Source organism: Lissotriton helveticus, chromosome 2_1 (assembly GCF_964261635.1).
Source record: "Lissotriton helveticus chromosome 2_1, aLisHel1.1, whole genome shotgun sequence".
NCBI lineage: Eukaryota > Metazoa > Chordata > Amphibia > Caudata > Salamandridae > Lissotriton > Lissotriton helveticus.
The window spans coordinates 1,223,558,437-1,223,572,736 of NC_136059.1; the positions used below are offsets into that span (position 1 = coordinate 1,223,558,437).

A 14,300-nucleotide genomic window follows, 5' to 3' on the forward strand; every position below is an offset into this window, starting at 1 on the left:
ACTGACTCCTTGAACCACCTGTCACCTCTCAATAGCCTTCCATATGCTGCTGAAGCTCTGATGGAAGCACAATGAATGGAAACTATACACATTAATCAAGGGTATAAGAATGTTTTTTACTTTCTGTTCCTGCCACTACCTTCATTGTCCTTCAGATCAGGAGTAGCAAAGGCAGTGCCAGGGTACCAATGAGCAAGACAGACTTAGAAACTGGTACTCCCAGTTGACATATGTATAGTATCTGGTTTTGAAAATGTTCAAAATGTAAATAAAAGCAATTGCAACCACACAGTAGAAAAACGTGCTGCCAGATTTTGGCATATCTTTTCCTTGGCTATTGGGCTAATGTGAGTAAATGACTTGACGCCGCCTTTCAAAGTGTTTTGCTTGTCACTGAGTTGTGGTTGAGGTAGAGGTGTCCATGGGTAGAAAGTTGGTAATATTTATCTCCTTGTGAGACTGGCAACAAATCATGGAAATTATTGCCCTCCGGAACCTGAAATGGGAGACATTGAAAGTAGGTTAGTATGATAGTTGATGGCAAAGCAATCATAATTAATTAACATCAAAAGGACAGCTTTTCAGATAGAACATTTGAGATAGGCTGAACAATTCCTGCTAGATTAAAGGTAGACCGCAATGATTTGATCAATAGATTAACACTTACCGATTGGATTTTGCCTTTTGAAATATAGAAATATATATTGCAGATGCAATTGAATACAAAGCACTGCTAATGTCAAATTAAAGGTTTTGTGGTGTTATTTTTATATATTAAAAAGCACAGTTAAAATAAAGTTATGGTTCAGGCAGTGCAATCACTGCAATATTCATGTGAGGGAAACAATCTAGAGCATTCACTGACTTTAAAGTGACATCATGGTTCCAAAGCAAAACCTAAACACCAATGAAATTCACCAGTTATTGTCCACTATAACTCACGCACCCACCATGAAAACAATGACTTGCCCCCAAATGAATTGTTCCAGATCTCACAATAGGTATCGTCCCAGACTATCGTTGTCTGACTATTGTCTGACATAAATATAATGTCCTAAATAGTGTTTACAAAAGTATCACCCAGCTGGAGTTTACATTAAAATATTTATATCCACTGGAATTATATTTTAAAAAAGAGATTCAGGCACGATATGCATATCTCAAAGCAATACTCATTACATAATAACAAATATCGTAAGAAAGTTGTCATTGATAATGTCATCAATTAGGTCAATGTTAAGATAATATGTAAGGTCACCAGTAATGTAATTTTTAATGGAATCTGTCACATCATTAGAGATCATAAGCAGATCACTTATGTGCCTGTTATAGTTTTTATGTCATGTGGTTTGTGCGATTATTTTCGAGGGTATTTAAGTATTGTCACATTGAGCGTGTTTTATCAAGTGCATTTCACTTTTTCTTTCACCACATGAATGTTACGGTGTTTGCACTACCTAAAACATTAACGGTGGGATGAAGGGCCACAGGCGGTGCATCCATGCCATTTCACCAAACCCAGTTCCTTAGGTGTGAGTGGAATGGTTGAACTCAGGAGCAGCCCTGCCACAAGACCCTGAACCAACCAACTGTGCCTCCAACCCCTGCAGTGCTTGGCAGGAGATGGACTCACTCAAGGCCTGGCCTGCAGCCAAGTTCTCTGCACAACTATCCCGCCATCTTAACAGCTGTGCACAAGGCCTGGCCTGTGGCCATGCCATGCCCCCAACTATCCAGTCTGTTTTTTCAAGATTTATTTCAAATTTGTACATTTTCAATTGCATGCTCACAAAACTGCATCTGTTTGGGGGCTCATTCTATATTAAATTGGTCGTTTTGCACCCTAATGATTGACCTGTGCCTTTCTTCACCCACCTTCACTCTGTCGGTCCTCAATTCTTGATTACAATGATGCTTTATATGTGAATTTACTTTGGTTTTTGTATTCATGACATTCAAAGATTCACCAAATCTTATGCACTTGAGAAGATTTTATCAGTTTCTGTATAAAAAATGGAGGCAGCAAACCCTCAATTATTTCGGAATTCGTAAATTTACAGTTCACTAAATATGTTTTTCAATTTTTTTTAGCATTATTTCTAACAGTTCTGTGTAAATGACAACCTACCTTTGTGACCAAGAACTCGTCATCAACTCTCCTTTTTTCTCATTCATTTTTTCCGAAAGTACAAAACTCGCAAATTTCACATTCAATAACAAATCAAATGTGATGAACAAAACTCGTGCTCACAAATTTAACAGGCAAAAATATCTTTACATTTTAAACCTTAGATCTCTGCCCAGCATAATTTTCAAATGTATGTCTCAAAAGCTATGAATTTAAACAACTTAGAAGGCGCACATGGAAGTGGCTAGTCAACACTGTAGTGTCTGGAGCCACAAGGTTTTGCTAAAAGAACCCTCACACACCAACCTAGTTGGTGTCATGCTTCATCATCGGGTTCCCAGCTGAGTGGCCGAATGCTACTCAGCTGTGCTGCGACACCTGACTACAGTGGAGCTGTTTTTTGTGTGTGTTTGTGTGATAGTGGTGTGGTTTAAAAATACCTCTGGGAAACTAACTAATAGTTACTTTATTCCCAGTGGCCCAGGGTATATTACAAAATAACAAGTAGATAATATTCCAAGACTTGCAATTTAATTACAGTGTTGACTAGCCACTTCCATGTGAACCGTCTAAGTTGTTTAAATTCATAATTACATGGGGATAAGGACAGCCCACATACTGTCCTAACTCTCTCCCTTATTTTTTCGAAAGCTATTCAACCGATTCATAGCAATACCTAAAAATAACTCTTTCTGAACTCTTTCGTACCAAATCCTTTATGCAGTGATTTCCATAGCAGAGACCAAAGTTACTATCGGAGCTAAAATGAGCAAAACATCTTTTTTACCTCCTCTCCTAACTTCTTTATTCTTGAATGAAACAGGGCATGTGAAAACTATCAGTAGCGGCCCATCTCCTGCCAAAGTGGCGGAACGGGCCTGGATGAGGGATTTATGTGTGTGAGGAGGCGAGTCGGAGGATAAAATAATACTTTAAAAAAAAAGAACTTACCTGATCGCCGCCGCCGTCTGCTGCATCGCGCTCTTCCGTCTTCTGGGCACAGGCTTCCAGAATACACTGCGGCCACTCCTGACGCTGCATGAAAGCAGCATCAGAATTGGCCTGAGCACTGGGACTTTGCGCTCCCAGATAGACTGGGAGCCTGTGCCTGCTTTCTACAGCCACAGCAATGCAGCTGGGGCTGTAGAAAGCTTCACTGTTAATGAGGGTTTAGGCGGCCTAAAACAGACGGCCAAACCCTCATGTGCACTACCACTTCCCTACCACAGTGTCATCCCCCTGGACCCACCCTCAAGACAAGTCAGAGTCCTGGGGGCGGATCCAGGTGGATTAAAATAAAACGATAATAAAACGGGTTTTTTATTTGTGGGTGGTGGCAGGGGGGGTGGCGCTTCTCTGCCTTGATGGAGGGGCTGCAGCTGAAAACTATATTAGTTACGCTACGTAAATGCTTTATTCCAAACACATTCATCAAATGGCACAAAAGTTATAAGCAAACCAAAAAACTTAACGTTCAAAAGAAGATGCAACTCAGCGATGTCTATAATTTTTCAATAGTTAAAAACATAAAAAGGCTGGCAGCTGGGAAACATCCCCCTGTTGCCTCTGTACACTGGGATGAATGCAGGGAGACAACAGTGGACCTCATGTGGGCATGCATGCCCAGTTCCTGCACGGCATGGACTAAATAGTCCATGCTATGCAGAAACTTCCTTTGGCGTTCCCATTGCCGTGCTTTTCCAAAGGCATCACTGTGGGAACGCCAAAGAACAACCCGCCAGACCAGGAGAAAACTCCTAATCTGGCAGGTGGGCGGTAGTCGATTTTGGCATTGCGCGAGCAGAGCGGTGGTGTGGCGCTCCACTCCTGCACCGCCAAAGTCATAATCAGCTCCAAAGTCATTTTTTAAATGAAACATTAGAGGTTGCCTGGAGGGCCACAGGCTGTGCATCCATGCTATTGCCCTACCCCAGGTCCTTGAGTGTGAATGGAAGAGTTGGACGCAGGAGCAGGACTGCAACAAGATCCTGAACCCACCAACTGTGCATACAACCCCTGCCATGCTTTGCAGGTGCTGGACTCAAGGCCTGGCCTGCAGCAAAGTCCTCCGCATAAACATCCAGTTATATTTTTACAGTTGTGCTCAAGGCCTGGCCTGTGGCCATACCCTACACGCATCCATCTGTACATCCCACCAGGCCCCCCCCCCAACTGTCCAGTCTGTTTTTTCATGATTTATTTCAAATTTGTAAATATCTTGATACTTTCAATTGCATGCTCACAAAATCGCATTTGTTTGGGCGCCCATTCTATATTAAAGTGGTTTATTTTGCACCCTAATGATTGACCTGTGCCTTTCTTCACCCACCCTCACTCTGTCGGTCTTCAATTCTTGATTACAATGATGACTTATATGTGAATTTACTTTTGTTTTTGTATTCATGAAATTCGCAGATCCACCGAAAGTTGCGCACTTCAGAAAATTTCACCATTTTCTGTATAGAAATGGAGGCAGCAAAACCCTTAATTATTCCAGAATTCGTAAATTTAAGGTTCACTAAATGTTTTTTTCAATTTACTTTTAGCATTATTTCTAATAGTCTGGGTAAATGTCAACTTTTTGTGATCAAGAACTCGTCATCATCTCTCCTTTTTTCTTATTAATTTTTTCCTAAAGTACAAAACTCTTAAATTTCACATTTCATGCCAAATCAAATGTGATTGACAGAACTCGGGCTCACAAAATTAACAGACTAAGGGGCATACTATCAAGAACGGCATTAAAATTATCGCCGGTTTAGTGGCAGAAAACTGCCACTAAAGCGGCGATAATCGGCTTGATAATATGCCCTTGAGAATTCCAATAGAAGTTCATGTTCTGGTGTGAACATGGGCTTCTATTGGAATTCTCCAGGGCATATTATCAAGCCGATTATAGCCGCTTTAGGGGCAGTTTTCTGCCGCTAAACCGGCGATAATGTTAACGCCGTTCTTGATAATATGCCCCAAAATATCTTTACGTTTTAAACCTTAGATCTCTGCCCAGCAAATTTTTTCAAATGTATGTCTCAAAAGTTACTCAACAGATTCATAGCGACCCCTAAAAATAACCCCATTCTGAGCTCTTACGTACCAAATCTTTTATGAAGTGATTTCCATAGCAGAGACCAAAGTTACTTTCGGAACTAAAATAAGCAAGACATCTTTTTTGACCTCCCCACTTAACTTCTTTATTCTTGAATGAAACGGGGCATGTGAAAACTATGCTAGTTAGCTGCGTGAATACTAAATTCACACACATTCATCAAACAGCATGAACATTTTAAGCAAAGCAAAAAACTTAGGGGCATATTAGCAAGAACCTCGTTAAAATTACCGCCGTTTTAGCGACAGGAAACTGCTGCTAAAAAGGCGATAATGGGCTTGCTAATATGCGTTATAGAATTCCAATAGAAGCCCAGGTTAGATGTCCTGCACATCTAACCTGGGCTTCTATTGGAATTCTATGGAATGGTTCAATAAATATTCGGTGATTTGCAGCCTGACTAATTTAGCATATTTATGAGAGTCATTTAAAGCCTCTGCATACCTTTATGGCATTAGTCCTGAAGTTGGTGACCAATCTCTCAGCATCTCTCTAGAAATTGGTCCATTTGCCTTGGCCCGCCACAATCAGAGGCATCTTTTAAGACTTTTTCATATATTGTGGCCTATGGAACTTAACATGGAACATTAATAGACTAGACAGCAAAAGAGGAATGGCCCAGCAATAGTCATCCAGGCATGAAGTTGACATCGTATTGCTCCTGGAGATTTACTTTATGGCTTCCGGCCAGTTCATACATAAGGTAAATATAGACTGCCTTGTCACCTTGGGTACACTTCAGGTTCACGGGAGTGACTATTTTCATTAGACGAGCCACAGCATTTCTCCTAATGAGGTTACATTTGGGTAAGGGAGGGAGGGAGGTATGCTGCAGCCTTGGCAATATGGGGTGGAAGAAATGCTGTAGCTATCGATCAAGAAATATATATCTGTGACGGGGTGGGTCCCCTGGGGCCCCTAGAGGGGGGTCCGACTACGGACTGGTGGTCCGACCCCGCTATTTCACCTGACTCCGTTCCCTCTCTACAGCAGCCTGGCCGTGACGTAGAAGAAGACTGGCGGACTGGAGACCCTGAGTACTGGTGGCCGACTTCGGACAAAAGCGAACCCTGTTCCTTTAAGGACTGGGAGCCCGCACTGGTAGCCCCTCCCCCAGAGAATGACGCGCCGGAGCCAAAAGGAGCCCGGATCAAGGAAGCGACGGACGGCGTTTCCCTAGAGGCGAGGAGAGAAGGCGGTTATCGAGTGAACAGTGGCAGCGAGGAGCCGGAGACCAACCCGATGAACGGAGAGGAGACGGAGAAGCCAGGAGGCCAACGGAACTACGAGCCGCCCGCCACGTTCCCACGGGAGGAGCGTGGCTCCAACAGGTACGGGGCCGTGTGGCGGGTTGGATGGGAAACAGAGTCCCGCCTATTGTAGATTAACTGTATAGACCCGTGTTAAGCTCATCCCTTGATAACCCCAACTCACGAGCACTTCCCGACGAACCTCGCTCTGTAAACAAGCATTTACATTGCAATGGTTTCGCCTTTGGAAAATTTTGAGCTATTGGCATTGTAAATGACAACATTTTTATTTATGTGTTGGTTTTGAAAATAGATGAATAAATGGCATTGTCATTTACAATGCCAATAGCTTAATCTCTTGCAAATGCGAGACCTATTGCATTTGCACCCACACAGAGCAACACACAGAGCCACATGCACCCACACAGACAGAACCACACACAGATAGAACCACACACACAGATAGAACCACACACACAGATAGAACCACACACACAGACAGAACCACACACACCCACAGACAGAACCACACACACACCCACACACACACACACACAGACAGAACCACACACACACACACAGACAGAACCACACACACACACACACAGACAGAACCACACACACACACACACACAGACAGAACCACACACACACACACACACACACACACACAGACAGAACCACACACACACAGACAGAACCACACACACACACAGACAGAACCACACACACACACACACACACAAACAGAACCCGCACGGACGCAGACAGAAAAGCAAACACAGAAAGGGCACACCACACAGACTCTCACTAGCAGGCAGGCACGGGCAACAGAAAAGTACAGGGAAAGAGACAGACGGATACACGAACAACCAGCACCGGAACACACCGTGCCGGTAGTGGAAGGTCCACTCTCCCCCTGACCAGCATCCCGGAAGCAGATGGCCCCTCCGATACTGTCTATGTGTCCCCCCGCCCCTGTGGCAGCAGCGGCGCCATCCTAAATCACATATGTGACCATTTCTGGGAGGTTTGGATCTCAACCAATAGGAAGCCTATTTGTGAAGATGAGGGTTAACAGGTACATTATGGTCAACTGTTGCCTACTCTGAATTCTGCGGAGACGCACTTGTGCCCGCCTTCTTAGGACTTCTAATAATAACCTTATTGCCCGTGCCAACAAAGGCCTAACTTCAGAATGAGACGCCTGACCTTCCTGGCCATTTATCATATTTTAGATCCGGAGACCAGGACGCCTTGAATAGTTTGCTCAACCAACACGTTGACATGCTTGCTGCAGTCTGACGTCACCTTCTCTCATCATCACAATGCCAACCTTTGGACCCCGTCGAGTCTGCGTGCTTGACACCTCAACCCCCCCTCCACTTTGTAGACAGAAACCACACATATGCACAGAGACACACTCAGAAACAACCTCAAGCACACACGGAATCACATACACTGAAACATACTGCCTCGCATGCACACAGAGTCAAACACACAGACAAAAACAACGCACACGGAGGGATACCGACACACACATATAGAAACAAAAATGCAGGCGCACGGACGCAGACAGAAAAGCAAACACAGAAAGGGCACACCACACAGACTCTCACTAGCAGGCAGGCACGGGCAACAGAAAAGTACAGGGAAAGAGACAGACGGATACACGAACAACCAGCACCGGAACACACCGTGCCGGAAATGGAAGGTCCACTCTCCCCCCTGACCAGCATACCGGAAGCAGACGGCCCCTCCGATACTGTCTATGTGTCCCCCCGCCCCTGTGACCAGAGATCGACAAAAAGTAGCAAGTCCGTGGCCATTAACGGCTACAATGGAGTAAAGAGTCACATGCCGAAAGAGTCATTGAGGTTAAGGGAAGAAGTAAAGGCCGAGGTCCGAGAATCTGCCAGGAGTCAGGCTCCGCCATCTTTCTTGCAGCTTGCTCCCGTCCGCGCGGTTTGTGAGTCACTGTCCGACGCTCTGCGTATCACGCACCCGCACAGTCGTGTTTTCTGATTGGTGAATGCTCTTGTCCATCATCGATTGGAACTATATGACACGCTCTTTAACGCGAGGCAGTTCTGAGTACTAGCACATTGAGATTGCATAATCTAGCCACCCAGTATTATTCGAATGCGCCTCCTTGTTTCTGGAGCCAGGGAGGAATGCAGAGATACTTACTGGAACTCACAGCACGCCCAATAGTAGGTGAAACAGAAAACGAACAACTTTGGAAATTAAAAAGAACAAGCATTTACAAGTGGGGCGGGAACGGGCACACGGGAACGGGCACACGGACAGCACAGCGGTAGGGGGGCGGGAACGGGAACGGGCACACGGACAGCGGGAGGGGAGAGGAGCACTCACCAGGACTTCTTCCGGCGGTGGTCGGCCTGGAGGAATGACCCCAAAAAAAGTAAAAAAAATAAATAAATAAACCACCGCCCACCGCCGCATGACGATCGTAAAGGGGCGGTATGAGTAAAAATCGCGGGAACGCCCACGAATCTGCTCGCAGAATGATGAGCAGATCTCTCTTCCAATGGCTAGCCTCCATTATTGGAGCTAGCCATTGGAAAGAGAGGGTGGGACAACACACACATACTGTAAACATTAGATTTCGCCTGCGCCGAAAAGCTGCGCGGTGCGCAGCTTTCGACAGGTGAAACCTAATAAAAAAGCACTTGTCACGGGTTTCCCTCACTCCCGGCCCTAAACGTGTAGTCCCCATACTCGGTCCTAATACGTCCTTTGTCTTCTTCTTTTCATACGGAGACACCTGGCCCTAAGGACGACCTGAACCAACACCCGAGGCAAACTGGATCCTCCCCGCACCACGGCATATGATCCAGCCGCGTTCGCCAGGGAACCCATCACCAGCAGGAGGAGAAAGACATATACACAAATAAAGCCTTCGTTGAAAAGTCTTTATAAGTTCTCTGCCTTTACTTAATTTGAGCAGCCATCTAGGGTAGAAGAGGTTAGCCCGACCCCCGAGTCCCCACTCACCCCGGGACAATATCCTACAAGAAACAATGGCGAAAACTCTGGTCTTCCTTTTGCTTGACCTACTACAGGCAAATATGATTGTAAGGGGTATCTTCTCATGATATTGGGTGACTTTCTTGACAGGCATACACCAGGATAGAGTGATAGTCCTCAACCCACAAGTCTTGGGGAATTTACCTGGGCAAAAGGACCAGGTGACATTTGTAGGTTCTGGAATGCCTCGCAGACATTCATCTTGTATTGTTTGTGTGTACATAACTCTTATTCCAGAATTTATTATTTCTTCATTTCTTATTGATAGGTTCTGGCAAAAGAAATATCAGATTACTTCCCACTGATGATTAAAATGTGTTTTATGCATGAGCTTTCTGGATTCTCTATTGATGGAGGAGATAAAAGATAAACCAGTAGAATATTGCAAATTGAACATCCATTCTGAGCCTAGTGGAATGACAATATGGGGAGCATATAAGCATGTTGTGAGGGGCCCTTCGATTACTCTGATAGTGCTTATGAAGAGAGAAAGGAGGGAGAAGTGCCAGGCTTTGGTAGAAGAACTATTAAAGGATCAGACGCACGTTGAGGGTCTGGATTACTAATAGCAAAGGCACCTATAGCCAAAGAGGAGGAATATAAATTGTTATTCTTCGAAAATGGTCAAACCTCAGCACACAATGAAAAGAGTTTGTAGTGCGGGACACAGCTGGTAAGCTGTTAGCATGGCTGGAGAAAACAGAGAACACAAAAAAGAAAGTGTGCAGTTCTGAAGGGAGGTAAAAGAATGTTTTTCACCTTACCAAAAATATACTATGGCCCTTTGGCAACTTGTCTCCTTCAAAAATATTATAATTATAGGCAACATGGTTGTGAAGCCGTAAGGTGGCATGCTTTATCATCGGGCTGTGCTCCTAGTTGGGCTGAAGCTGCAATGCCCAACGGGCTTCACAAGGGGGCTCTTTGCCGGAGATCTTTTTTCAAGAAGACAGGTCTCTCTTCAGCCTCAATGTTGTCAAGTAGATCGGCCAAAGGACGTGTGAAGAATGATTCAAAATGAACTAAAGATGCCCCCAGAAATATCACCTTTGATTTTTGGGAATCTTTGTTAAGGATAAAAATAAGGTGTTACCTTTGTGGATGTCAATGTTCCTAAAGGTCTAAAAATGGCTGATATGTTTCTTGCCTCAAATTGTGTGATGTTTCCGTGACTGGGCCTTTGCACCAATAGTTGACCAAGCATTCCTTGTATAGAGCCTTGTGTTTGAAAGAATTACTACAGATATGTTCTATATGGTGGGCGGGTGTCAATGAAGTGGCTTCCTCAATGGCTGCGATGTTGAAAACTTGGGAGAGGTTGACTAGGGAACCTGGGTGAAAGCAAATATGGCCCTAAAGATATCACTATGAGTTTAGAATGCTCTAAGAGAACAATCTCCTTTCAGGGGATTCCTAACCTTTTGGATAAAGTCCTTGAGAGATATATGCGGTGGAGATGGTCTGATGTCCATTGATTAATTGCAAACAGAGCATGACTTACCTGGCTCACAGGTTTTTAAATATATGCAATTCGAACGTGCCCTAGCAGCTTACATTACAGAGGAACTGATGACCTGAAGTAGTCACTGGAGATCAATCTTCTGGATGCTAGTTTACAGAGGAAAGGAATACCTCACACACAATGCACCTTAATATTACACACCCAGAAGGATGTTAATGGCCTTGAAATCAGATGGGAACAGAATGAGGACCCAATTGAGCAAAGCCACTGAAAAGAAGCCTTGGGTTTTACACAAAAGATACGAATCAAGTCAAGCTTCCGTCGAACATCGCTGAAAATACTTCACAGAGCATATTATACCAGAGTCCTCCTAAACAAATTTGAAAGGGTCTCTATGGAGTTGTTCTGTCATTTAGAAGTTTTGCACAAATGTGGTATGGGAACAAGAGACAGTGCCAGGATTTACCTTTTCTTTTAAGATGCACGTGGTGTTGATTTGAAAATGAATGGACCAAATGGCCTCAAAATATCAGAGGCTATTTATTAATCAGGGTTTGATAACAGCAATGTTATGTTATGTTATGTTATGTTATGTTATGTTATGTTATGGGAACTTGTTATAGCGCATGGCAACCCCAGCAACGGGGCATCCCAGCGCTAGGGGACAAAGAGCAATGGTGGAAGGTGAAAGGCTAGGTGGAAGAACAGCCTGGAAATGCCAATAGAATAGGGCGCCATGGGGCAGAAACGCACCACGCAGGTATCCCCGGCTAGATGGAGAAAAATAGCCAGGTTTTAATCTGTTTCCTGAAAGCCCAGTGATTTTGAGTGCGGTGAGCTGAGATTGGAATAGAGTTCTAGAGGACAGAGGCCAGAGGCCAGTGACCTAAAAAGGAACACAGCTTAGAAAGAGTGTAGTCTGCACTTACCGAGAATAAATGAAAAGCCCCAGCATATAAATGTGTGCATCATAGCAGAAAATTTGGTGTATAAAGCTAGGAGTTGCTAAAATAAGCTTAACAAAATCTGAGAATTATAGGCAGAATAACGAATGAATGGCTACGGGCAAGTTGAGGGCAAAGATTTTTAAACTAGGATTTATATACGGCTCTTACCAATTAATACTTTAGGCAGAAGCAATCATAAAGCAAGTCAAGCTCTGTTATCACTGTGCTATCTGACAATTTTGGCAGATTATGTGATTGCGGCATATGATCACGTCACACCGATACTAAAATCAGTACAATGACAATGCTATTGGACCTTTCATGTATGAATTTTTCTTTGATCATACTGTGTATTGCTGTACAAAACCCAATTTTGTGTTTTATTTAAAAAGCGACTTTCTTTAGATGTTAGGGAGTACACAGAAGCTGCATTTCTTGTAGCCTTCCATTTTCTCTGAAACAGAAACTTGCAAGATCCTTTACACATAACAGGTACCGTGAAATGTAAAATGCTGTAAAGAATGGTAAAATCCCTTTTCTGCCTTGTTAATATGAGCGGTAAAACATAAGTAACAAGTAAGGACATATAATTTGTACATTTGTGAAAAGCTGAGAGGCTCTCATTAGCGATGAACAGGCCTGTACCCTAGACCCTAAACCAGTCATACATCTCAATGCTCAAAGACCATGTTAGCATATATCAAGGCTTGTATTGTTCATAACTTTACCTTAAACACATAATACATGCCATGCCGTACATGTCAAGACAAATACTAAATAGGTGGTATTGACTCAGAGGTTTTTATTAATTAAAATAAAAATTAAGCCAATGATGCTCTTTGAAAAGTATATCTAACAGGTCCTGAATGTATGACATTCTGACAGATATGTAATGCTGCACACATGTCTATGCAACTGCACATATATTTGTCATCTCTAGTACAAGTTTCAAATGGTTATTGCACTGAAAACCCTACCATACTTACTTTTTATTTGCAATGACATATATACAGGGATTGTAGAAAGTAGAAGATTTTGCAAACAGTGGTGCAATAATGGCCATTGCTGGTGTGATCGTCTTTGGGTCTCCAAAAGAAGCCCATAGGCATACAATGGAGTAGGGGGACCATGCCACGAGAAACATGACAATCATTACGACAGACATCTGTAAGATAGCAAGCACAAACACGTTATCTAATCGTACATTGCACGACTTTCTTTATTACTATAGTCAAAAAATATATACCAGTCTGACTACTCTATATAAGGAACCACCTTTGTGGCCAAAGTTTGTGGTTGAAAGTGTACAAGTTCCGTATTATGCCTTTGTGAACTGGGTGGATGACCAAGAAAAATAAAATATTTTTGTCTGCTTAAATTTTCAAATATATGATTCAAACCTGTATTAAAGTCACATCTTGCTTTCCTTCTATATTCATGGCTACAAGTCTTTAGTGGTCATTCCTTCACAGTTCCATACTTTTAGTATATTGTAATTTCTATCATCAACAGTACATTTGGTCAACATAAAAATCCATTATTCCTCCATGCATTTTTATTTACAAAATTCAATACTGGATAGCATTGCTTTAAGTTGTTGTCATATGTTTTCTACTAACTCTTCATCACAAGATGTAGTTGATTCTGGAACTCTAAATAAATAGCAAGGGCGCCCCTTCTCTTTTTCGAATATGTTACCACCATAACTTGGTGGTCTGTAACTTTTCAATGTTATGCAAACGGATTACGGTCGCAAAACATTGATACACTGTGAATTGTAATTTGGCAGGGAAGCCCTAAGCACATCCCTTCAAATAGCTATTAGTTATGCATGTCTAAACCCATTTTGCAATTCAGTAACTATTTACAGAACCGCAAAAAGGCTTTAGTGCATAACAAAAACCCATTTTGCTGTCACAAATCCTGCGATTTAGGGATTTGCAGGCTTTGTGAACCCAAAACGGCTTTGTGTATCTGGCCCCTAGTTGCCTATAAGGTTTACAACCCCTTAAAATAGAGGTTTATCCTGCTAGAACAGGATTCATGAGTCTAAAGTTACTTCTAGTAACTTTCACATTTTGGTGGAAATGCCTTATAGTAAACTATAGGTTAAAAAAAGGTTAAACAAGTCTTAAAAGAATATTTAAAATATGCCAATGTAGAGTAAAAATGTAAAATACATTCAAATAATGATTTTAACCGAGAATTGAAACATGTTAGTTATGTTAGTTAAATGTTTACTTATTATTTAAATTATATTTTTTAAATACCATCCTCACTAACGTTTTTACATTTAGTTATTATTTAGTGAATTTTAATAACATTTAATAGTTTAAATACGTTTCATAAATTTGAA

General features: G+C 42.6%; 1 protein-coding gene across 1 annotated transcript in view; it reads right to left on the reverse strand.

Moving 5' to 3' along the window:
* Nucleotides 1-390: 390 nt before the first annotated feature.
* Nucleotides 391-14,300, reverse strand: part of RRH (retinal pigment epithelium-derived rhodopsin homolog) — a 196,244-nt gene continuing 182,334 nt past the window's right edge. The window contains exons 6-7 of the mRNA XM_078677484.1: nt 12,931-13,109; nt 391-496 (exon numbers count right to left, since the gene is read on the reverse strand). Of these exons, the coding sequence (XP_078533610.1) occupies nt 391-496; nt 12,931-13,109 (285 nt within the window). The remainder of the gene's footprint in view (nt 497-12,930; nt 13,110-14,300) is intronic.